Genomic DNA, 10,144 nt, shown 5'->3' with positions numbered 1-10,144 from the left:
AAGGAGAAAAGTCAGGCCCTCTGCAACAACCTCCCCAGAGTTGTCACTTCCCACCATCCCTAGAGGCGGGCACAGGAGGGCCCTGTTTAAGACAGCTTGGGGCCCTCTGCTAGGGTTTGGAAACGGTCCCTCTGCCCTCATCCATGCCCACCGAGTCTGTATCAAGGTTGTTTTGGCCCAAGTGACCCCCCACATCATCTTGTGTCCCCCTTAAGCGGCATGTAGCTCAGGCTATGATATAGGGAGCCCTTTATTCAAACTTTGACTTTGCCACTTACATCCTGTAGCCCTGACCTGCCTGGTGGCCAGCTCTCTCACCAGTCACCTGGGAATGACGGTGCTTCCCTCCCTGAGTGGAAGCAGATGATATGTGCTGCGGTGGATGAGCCAGACGCAGCTCACCACGTGCACAGAGCTGAGGCACAGGAGGCCTGGGCCAGCCTGGATTCACTCCACCCTGCTACCCTGCCTGAGACCACAGCCCACTCTGTCCAACGGCCGCCCCCCAAGCTCCTCCCTCACCTCTGTGAAAACAGGTGTCTAGACAGGAAGCAGGTTTTCATGCCAATAATTTATTGAACGGAGGTCTGTACACAGGCAAACCTTACTGTGAAAACTAAGACATCAGGAGCCCCCCCACTGCCCCTGCCCTCCAGGGTGGGGAGAGGAGGGAGGAGGCCTTAGGGGCAGAGGGCAGGGGCAGGGACACGGCTGTAGGAGGGGAAGGGGCCAGGCTGGACGGTGCGAATCGACATTTTCTTTAAGAAAAAAATTATAACAATCTATTTACACCCGGGGGCCAGGGGAGGGAAGAGGAGGAGAGGGGCTGGTCAGTTCTATTTACAAGGGACGCAGTAGGGGAGGGGGTTGGAGGAGGTGGAGACCTGGGGGGAGGGGGAGGGGCTGAGGGGGTGGAAGGTCCTCATGCCCCCCATCCCCTGTCCTTCCTTCTCTTCCCTCCCCACAACCAGTTAAAATCCTCTTAAAAAGCCCACCGCAGGGGTGAGGCTGGTGAGGGAGGGACTGGAGGGGGGGGGTGGGGACTCATTTACCTCTGCCCTCTAGTCTAGGGGCCCAGTCAGGGCAGGAGCTTGGTGGGCTATGGCCCCCCCTTCCCAGCCCCACACAGAGCTCCCAGATGGAAGGGTAGTTGGTGGTGCCCTCAGGAAGAGTTAGTGAGGGCGGCTGTGGTATCGGTCGACTGCCAGTCCGAGCTGGTCTGAGCCTCACTTAAAGCTGAGGGGGGGAAGGAGCAGATGGTTAACCTGGGCCTGTTGGCCCCCCACCCCCACCCCGCCACCCCAAGGCAGGAAGCTGGTGTGAGATGCTACGTTAGAAACCGAAACCTGTCACTTTAGGTCGAGGATTTCAAACTCAGACGCCAAAGGGCCAGGTTGGTCACTAAGTGACTCACAAGGGAGCGAAGCCCCCCTAGCACGAGGGGACAGCCGGACCTCAGCTCCAGCTGGCAGGACCGCCCTGAGCAGAGGCAGGCCCACTGCTGCCCAGTCTGATTTGCTTCCCCAAGAGAAACAGGGAATCTGGATTTAAACATAAAATAGCCCTCATTTTTAAATGGGAGGAACAAATTTAACTGTTTGTTTGTGCAGGCCAAATGTATGTCTTTGGTTTTCCAGTTTGCATCTAAACACAAAATACAGGCAATAATGCCTTACAAAGGTGGCCGTTCACGCGGGAAACATGCTTTCTGCCAACAATTTCTGCATGCTTGCAGTAAACTCAGGGGCTGTGAGAACAACTCCCTCCACCCCCCATACACTGAGAAATGCACTTCACTGCACAGGAGATGGCCCCCAACTTACCTTGTGAGGATGGGGTAAGGGAGGCAGTGCCCGCCGGGGACCTCAAGTGAGGAGGGATGAGGATGGCGTTGAGAGATGGTTGGATGGTGAGTTCTAGAGACAGGAATGGACATGTCTAGTCAGGGGAGAGGGCACCTGGAGACCCAGTCCTGGTTAGAAAGGGGCACCAGATAGGGACAGGTGTAGCCACTGAACCCTTTAAATAAAAAACTGGAAGGAGCATAACACGGGAGATTGCAGAGTGCAGAAGAGGTGGGTTGGGGTCTCCCTGCATCAAGGAGGGGTGTATTTCCTGAGCCCCAGGACTGCCTTGCAGCCCACCCTCAGCTCTCTACTCCTGTCTTCCACACCAAGCTCTTCGCTGTCTCTGGCTGCCCCCCCAGCACCCCAGATCCCAGGCTGAGTTCTCACCGCCAGGACTGAAATTGAAGAGGGGGGGAAGCGGGCGGTTGTTGGGGAGCTGGGTTCCAGGACATCGCAGTTCATCGAAGAAGCTGTGGGCGCAGGCTTCCAGCGGGGAGAGCCTCGAGGACGGGGTGTACTCCAGCAGGCTAGAGCAGAGCGCGATGGCCTCGGGCGGTGTTCGGGATTTGAACACCTGGGGGGTGGGGAGGGGGTAGAGGTGACAATGGGTGAGGCCCTGAGCCTCCTGCTTGCCTCCCACAACCCTACTTGCCAGATGGGGAAACTGAGGCACAGCCTCTTGAGGGGAGGTGAGTTTGTATCGGATGAGCAACCTGCTCGGGCCCCATGACTGTTTGGGCCCTGCTTGCTGTGAGCCGTTTCCCCATCAGAAAGTAGGCCTCTGGGATTTACTGGGAGTCCTCAGCTTTAAACTTTGCCATGTGGTCAAAGTTAACTGACCGAGCCATGACTGTAGCCAGGTCCCAGACCAGTTGGCCTCCAGTGGGGACCTCAGCCACGCTGCCTGAACCCCTAGCCCTGCCCCACCTTTGTCCAGGGGTGAGCTTTAATCTGGGGGAACTTGAACTCCGTGTAGTTGGGGTTCATCTCGCGAATCTGTTCCCGGCTTGGTGTTCCCAGCACCTGTAGGGAAAGGGAGGGGTCTGAGCCAAGGTCCTTGGCCCTGAGCCCAGTCCCTGCCCACCTTGGCCCTGCCCTCACCTTGATGATCTCCACCAGCTGGTCCACCCCACTGTCCCCAGGGAAGATGGGCTGGCCCAGGAGGAGCTCAGCCAGTACGCAGCCAGCCGACCACACATCTGAGGAGGAACAGGGGAGGGTCAGAGCTACCATGCCCATCCCCGGGCAGGCATTTCTGTCCTTCATGATCACCCTGAGAAATGCCAAGAGCCCCATTTTCTTGGCTCAGCGAGAAAGGGCCTTGCACAAGGTCACACAGCATAGGAACACAGTAGCCTGACTCTGAACCTCCAAGTCTGCCTGACTGCGCTGTACTCTCCAATCTAGAGGCTTCCATCGCCTCTCCACTCTGATCCCAGTAAGCCTTTTCTCTGCAGCCTCAGAGGACACATCAACAAGCCCAGAACAGACACCTGTGTTCTCCGGGCATCAAGAAGGGAGAGCATTAAATGAGTTGCCTTACTCACTTCTGGCCTCTTTTCTGCTCTTGGAAATAGCTGTGGCCTGGTTAGTCACCCCTGCCAGTCCTGTACCTTGGCCCCCACAGCACAAGTTCACACCTAGGGACCATGAAGTTTCCTCGCAAAGCTGAACTTTCTCTTCCAAACGCTTTCACACCCTCCTCATGCCTGGAAGTTGGCACTCTCACCCCAGCAACAGGGAAGGACATCGGGGCCCTGAGAACCGGCCACACCCTCCCGATTCCCCCGAGGTCACTGCCAGCCCTCCTGCTGACTGCGGAGAAAGGACTTCCCGGGAGGTTTCAGGGCTGTATGGACTCTGGAGTCAGGTCCGCTTTCAAAGCCCAGCCCTGCCCTGTCCCACCTGACTGTGGGCAGGTGACCTCACCACTCTAAGCTTTAGACTGTAAAACACACCTATGACAGCATCACCTTCCTGAATTTGTGAGGACCAGTTAAAGGAACAGATGTTAAGCTTTTATCACTGGGCCTGGCAGACACACAGAAAGACCTGAAAAACTGCCATGACTGCTACTCCCACCCCCGACCCTCCCTCAAGTCTGACCAATGGATGAGGTGTAGTCGGTGGCTCCGAAGATCAGCTCTGGGGCCCGGTAGTAGCGAGAACAGATGTAGGAGACATTGGGCTCCCCGCGGACCAACTGTTTTGCACTGTGGGAAGATATGGGCAGGAGTCAACACAGGCCAAGGGTCGGGACCCCTCCTCGCCCCTTCAGCCACCCAGCCCACCCCAGGTGAGGCCCACCTGCCAAAATCACAGAGCTTGAGGACAGCAGTGTCAGGGTCCACCAGCAGGTTCTGGGGCTTGATGTCGCGGTGACACACACCCTGGGAGTGGATGTAGGCCAAGCTCCGGAAGAGCTGGTACATGTACACCTGGGGTGGGTAGGGGACAGCAGAACTCCAGCCCAGTTCTCCCCGCAGAGCACACCCCTGCTCCACCATCTCGGCCTGCAGAGCCCTTCTAGGCCCACTCTCCCTGTCTTGAAAACACTTCTGCTGCCCCTTGGTTCTCAAGCTTTGGTGAGCACCAGAATCACATGGAGGCCGTGTTAAAACAAGGACTGCGGGGCCCACTCCCAGAGGTTCTGATTCGGTAGATCAGGATGAGGCTCTGCAACCAGCCCCCTAGTGCTGGTGCCGGTCCACACTTTGGAAACCACTGCTTCAAACACACACTTCAGCAGAAGCCTGATGGACAAGACAGATACATCAGGAAGGCCTTGTTTTAAAGCAGGCTGGGGAGCCTCACCAAGAAAACCACTGGCTGTAGGAAGGGTTCAGTCTCCACTCAGCAGTCAAAACCACCCTCAGGCCAGCCCCTTTCCACCTGGATTTTTCTGCTATTCTCTTTCCTACTGACTAGGATGTTAAGTGCCAAAGAGCAGGGATCTCTGTGTTTCCGTCACTGCTGCAGCCCCAGGGCTTCGTCCAGTGCCAGCATGTGTAACTGCTCAGGCCTGCCTCCTGGGCACCGCCTCCTCGGTTCCCAGTGCCTGTGGCCAGAGATGCCCACTTCTTGCCCTGTGCCCAGTCTCCTCCCAGAAGCCTTCCTCGATCCTTCTCACTCCCAAAGCAGGCGGGGCCAGGGGCCTCTTGTTTGCAGAAGCCCTGTGCTTCTTCCGGTTCGGCCATTGTTGGTAGTTTTATAGTTCTCTGTGATGATGCCTGTCTACCCTGCTAAACTGAGAGCTCTTCAGGAGCAGTCTGGGTCTCAGTCAGTGGGGCCTCTAGAGCTGCTCAGTGCTGGGTCCAGGACACAGTTCACAAACCAGACCACCACCACCCACCCCCACAGAAGGTAAGGTCCCACAGCACCAACCTAGGCCTGGGATACGTAAAGCCAGCGGGAGGAAAAACTGGGCCCATGCAACCTCTGCAAACGTGAACCCACCCTCCTCCCGCCATGTAGCTGGCTGCTCCGGTCCCGTTCTCCACAGCATCCCTAAGGCCGCCCGCCCACCTACCCACTCACTCACATACATCCTTAGGGACAGTAACACACGGGGCTCAGCACCAGGCCACGAATGAAGACGCCGGAGTCCCTGGTTCCATGGATACTAAGTTTCCTCCAACCCTGCCTCCTCCCGCCCCCCTCTGCCAGGGCTCCACAGGCCAGGACTCTGACCTCATGTGCCTCTGCATTCTAAGTCTCTACCTCGATTCTGAGCTGACCGCACCAACACTAATGGTGCCGGTGGGCTCCTGGTGTAGATCTGAGCCGGTAATGTGCAGCCTCCCCAGCCCTGGTCAGCCTACCTCCCTGATTGAATCAGGCCTCGGGCCGGGCTGCCCTGCCTTTAGGGAGCTCCATCTCTGGGGATGTAGGGACAAGGGCAAGGCACGTGAGGCCTCTAGAGACCAACATAAACTTGGAAATGACGGGAGAGTCTGTCTGGAGCCCCTGACTTGGTCAGCCAGGACCCCTGCAGCCCACCAGCCTGCCTACCTTGACATAGATGATAGGGATGCTCAACTTGGCCTTGGTAAAATGGCGGGCCACCCGGTACACTGTCTCGGGCACGTATTCCAGCACCAGGTTTAGGTAAAGCTCGTCTTTCTGCAGAGAGCAAAGGAGAGGTGTGAGGCGGCGTGAGAAATGAGCAAGGAAGAGGGGGAGGAAGGTCTGTGGGGAATAACGCGGGAAGGATGAGCAGCCATGAGAAAGGCAGGCAGACAGGTGGAGCCCAAGCGGAGGAGGAATCCCCACACCCAGGTCTCACCTTCTCCCCACTGGAGTAGAAAAAGTATCTCAGTCTCACGATATTGCAGTGATCCAGCTTACGCATAATCTGCAGCTCTCGGTTCTTGGGGGGGCAAGGGAAGAGAGCCTCAGAAGACAAGCCACTCTCCCTGCCTCCCCGCCCGAGCACCCCTCACCACAGCTCTACTCCCCCATTCCTGCCGGCAGGGTCAAGTAGCCACTCCGTGAGTTCCAGCTCCAAGGCCCCATATGAAGCAGCCCCTAATTCCTCAGCCCAACTCCCCTCACTCACAACTAACTCAGACCACTTACATGTGCTTCCTGCAGTCTGCTTCTTAAAAATGTTTGATTTTTCGCTCAGATTTACAAAACAAATGGCTTCACATGTAAATCTAAGTTTTTCAGCTTCTCCTGAAAATCACATGATGTGGCCACATGAGGCCCACCTCCCTGCCTGGCACCAGCAACACTAGACAGGGAGAGGTCATCCAGGTGCCCCTAGGCCCCAGGCCGCTCCACTGCTTTCACGGGAGGCATCTGAGCACTTGGATCCTGAGTCCGGGACTCCAGGCTTCTCATCCTTACCTTCCCAGTAGAGATCCAGCCTCAACCTCTTCCCAGAAGACCTGTCTTAGCACTCTTCCCTCTCCTCTGTTCCCCCTGGGGCCTCAGAGGCCCCTATCCTCAGATTCTTCTCACTTCGGTACTCACCTATAATCAAATTCTGACCAGCGCCCTGGAGGAAGACCTGCCCCTGAGAGTCCTCACTGCCTGAGACCTAAACTCTGACCTGGTTTCTTCAGCCCAGGCTCAGTTTCTCCTACACCCCGACTCCATAGGATCCAAAGGGCCTCTACCAGCTCACAGGTGAATGAGGAAAGAGGACCCCTTCCTCAGGGGTGACCGGGCCCCACACCCAGGCATCTGCAGCACAGGCAGGGTTTCTCCCAGTACGTGCCAGACCCTGGGGGCAGAATCGGATCTTCGCAGACAGAATCATCAGCCCCACCAGCTTCCTTTCTCTTCTGGATAGCAGAGTAACTCAGTGGTTAAGGTGAAGCGCTTGGGAATCAGATTCTAGCCTTGACCTTGTGCAATTCTCTTATCTGAGTCTAGTTTCCAGTTTCTGCTTACTTAGAATGGGAGTAACAACAGTACCTACCCTCAGAGAATCTTTGCATAAGTTAAACTCACCTACAAAGCACTTACAAAGAACAAGAGCCCAATAAAAGTCAGCTCTGGTTTCTCTTGGAATCCACATCCCCACACAGCTCACTCTCTTCTCCTCTGGCCCATGCTTGGTCCCTCTGTACAAACCCAAGGCCAGCACTCTTGCTGGGGTGCCCCCACCAGTCATGTGCAGTCAAACCTCCTGATCCCCGTTCCCCGCAAGCTACCTTGAACCTCTTGTCCTGGAGAACTTTCTTGATGGCCACCAATTCCCTGGTGTCTGCCAGCCGTGCCTGGTACACGACCCCAAACGAGCCACTGCCAATCACTTTGATGTCTGTGTAAGCCACCTCCTGGGAGCGCTCCGGGCCTTGGCCTAGAGTGGCTACCACTGTGGTCACCTTCCCACTGTCACCTGGGGAGCAAAGGGAACACACAGTCTACTGACCTTTTCCCTCGGGCCACCACCCCATCCTGGGGCTGGGAGAGGGCGGGGAGTGTCTACAGGAAGCTCATGGGGTGGGGGATGGTCTTTGTCCCTCCCCCATCTTCAAAGGTGGCTCCTAGATCCCTCCTTTTCCCCTCTTCCCTCAGGGAACCCCAAATCCTGACTCCTCCCATAGAGGAGAATACTGACACATAAAACCTCCTGCTGTACCAGGGTTGGTAACCCCTAATTTCCATTTCTGGTGAGCAGCCAATTACTGGTCCCTCCTGATGTGAGGAGGCACCACCGTTCCCAGATGTTCACTCCATCCATGACGAGAGTTAACTGCCTTCTGCTCCCTCCTCACTAGGGAGAGCCTGACCTAACCTCTTCCACTTGAGAGCAGGAACCCTGAGGTAATTCTATGTTAGGAAAGCCCTAACCTTTCCCACAACTCGGGGGACAGTGATCTCTAAGTCCTCCCTAAGTGCAGCTGGTAACTTCACCACTGGTTTCTGGTGACAGAAAAGAATGACTCCTCTCGTAGGGAGTGCCAGCACCCTAACTCTCACTTTTAGGAGACAATTAGCTCTTACCCAAATACTCTGGGGCTAGAAAAAGGCATTGGCCTGACCTCACCTGTGAGGTTCGAAGCCCCAGACCCCATCCTGTATGTAACTTGATAGTGAGAATGGTGAACCTGATCTCTATCATCAAGGGTTTATCCTGGCCTCAGTCCTTTAAAGGAAATTCTCAAAACATTCTGTGAATGGCAGCAAAAGTTGGTGGTATTCTTGGAGGACAGGGATCCCTCTTCTCGGGGTAACTGGTGAAAGGTCCCCCAAAGAAAAGAAGTCAGTGATGAATCAGATCCATTCAGAGGGCCAGTGAGGGAGAGGATCCTATATAGCTATTTATCCAGCCAATGACATCATACATCAGAATAATGAAATGGGTATAACTTCACATCCTTATTCTAGGGGACGGACTGGTAACCTCCCCTGCCCCCATTCCATTTTCTGTGAAAGGAAACCCTTCAAGAAAGACATCTTTTCTTGAATATTAGTGACTATGAACTTGGTCTGAAAGGTATGCTAACTTCCAATCTGCCCTCAAGAAGCAGCAATCATTAATTTCCACCATTGGAGATACAATTCTACATATTATGGACAGATAGTGTTTTAAAAGGGAAGATGACTGGGTATAAGATTTGGAAAGCCCTGGCCCTGTTCTTTGGGGCCACAGCAAACCCAAATCCCTGCTTCTAAGTGATACTCACTCCAAATCCCCATGCTCTAAAAGGGAGCAAATTCAGATCCCTTCTCTGGGTGGTGGTGATCTTATTCGTGTTCTCTTGAGAAACAATAACCCTTGAGCCCCATTTGCAAGCGACAATGACCCCTGATCCGTTCTCGAATGGATGGCAACATCAGATTCCTGTTTTTAAGGCTCACGGACCCAAGACTTCGAGACTGGAAGAGCAGAAACCTGTGACCCTGTCTTTTGGAGGATTACTAATTCTAATTCTAAACTCCAAGTGATGGTAACCCCCCCAAATCCCTCTCTCCGGGAGGGGTTAGATCTCAGATCCCAGTTTGGGAAGGCACAGTGACCTCGAGCTCTTCCCTGAGCATAAAGAAGAACCTGATCGACGTCTGAGTGGCTTCAGGGATCCGATCTCCACCCGCCACGGGCGCCGCTAGTACTCACGGCCCAGCTTCACTCCGGGCGGCGGGAAGCTGGTGCCCGCGCCGGGGCCGCCGCTGCCTCCTCCGCCGCTGCCGCTGGGGCCACCCCCGGAGCCCGAGGCCCCCACGCCCCCGCCCATGGCTCCGACTGACGTCTTCCCGCCGCCGCTGCCTCCTGGGCCAGAGGCCGAACCCCCCGGGCCGCCGCCGCCGCCGCCGCCGCCGCCGCCTGGCTCCGCGAACGAGCTGGTCCGCGCCCGGCCCGAGCCCCCAGGGCCGCCCCCCGAAGGCGCGCCACCGCTCATGGCGCCGAGCGCAGGCCCAGGCCGCGGGGCTCGGGCTGCCCGGGCTGCCCCCGCCGCTGCCGCCGCCGCCGCCTCCCCCGGGCTCCGGCCTCTTCCAGGCCGCGCCGCTCGGGCTCCGGCTCCGGCCCAGCGCCCGCCGCGGGGCACGCTGGGAGATGCAGTCCGCCGGCCCTCCGCGACGCCGTCGCCGCTCTAGGCCCTCACAGAGAGCCGCGTGGCACTTCGGGAAATGGAGTCCACAGACCTCAGAGAGGGTCTGCACCCGCTGCACCTCGGGAAACAGAATCCCGGGCAATAAGTTGGACAACTGTGCCCACAGCGGACTCTGAAGCACTTTCTGAAGTAGAGTCAGAGTCGCACACACTCCATTGCGGCAACCGCGTGCCCCTAGGTGTGCCTCAGAAATGTAGTCTCAGGCAACTCCATCAGGGAGCTGTATAG

At 56.5% G+C, this 10,144-nt stretch overlaps 1 protein-coding gene across 2 annotated transcripts; it reads right to left on the bottom strand.

Moving 5' to 3' along the window:
• Positions 1–552: 552 nt before the first annotated feature.
• On the bottom strand, positions 553–9,838 carry GSK3A (glycogen synthase kinase 3 alpha). 2 transcript variants are annotated; one of them, XM_065926218.1, is made up of 12 exons: positions 9,421–9,838; positions 7,511–7,698; positions 6,133–6,216; positions 5,859–5,969; positions 4,155–4,285; positions 3,954–4,060; positions 2,949–3,046; positions 2,775–2,870; positions 2,235–2,421; positions 1,824–1,916; positions 1,184–1,236; positions 553–903 (listed from the first exon to the last, which is right to left on the bottom strand). In XM_065926218.1, the coding sequence occupies exons 1-12, from the start codon at positions 9,701–9,703 to the stop codon at positions 841–843; spliced, it is 1,494 nt and encodes a 497-aa protein (XP_065782290.1). In that variant the 5' UTR covers positions 9,704–9,838; the 3' UTR covers positions 553–840. The 2 variants fall into 2 exon arrangements, with proteins under 2 accessions (XP_065782290.1, XP_065782288.1); XM_065926216.1 differs by having other exon boundaries at positions 896–1,236; positions 9,421–9,833.
• Between the last annotated feature and the right edge of the window lie 306 nt (positions 9,839–10,144).

Source organism: Muntiacus reevesi, chromosome 2 (genome assembly GCF_963930625.1).
Source record: "Muntiacus reevesi chromosome 2, mMunRee1.1, whole genome shotgun sequence".
Taxonomy (NCBI): Eukaryota; Metazoa; Chordata; class Mammalia; order Artiodactyla; family Cervidae; genus Muntiacus; species Muntiacus reevesi.
The sequence above is the reverse complement of the archived record's forward strand: the minus strand, read 5'-3'. Positions and strand labels throughout refer to the sequence as shown.

Bases quoted from the DNA above. Each gene is read 5' to 3' on its own strand.
- GSK3A (XM_065926218.1), bottom strand. From the start codon at position 9,703: ATGAGCGGTGGCGCGCCTTCGGGGGGCGGCCCTGGGGGCTCGGGCCGG. The intron at 5,970-6,132 runs GTGAGACCTGGG...TGCTCTCTGCAG, and splicing joins TCTACTCCAGTGGGGAGAAG to AAAGACGAGCTTTACCTAAA. The intron at 1,237-1,823 runs GTAAGTTGGGGG...TCCCCCCCTCAG, and splicing joins CCTTACCCCATCCTCACAAG to CTTTAAGTGAGGCTCAGACC.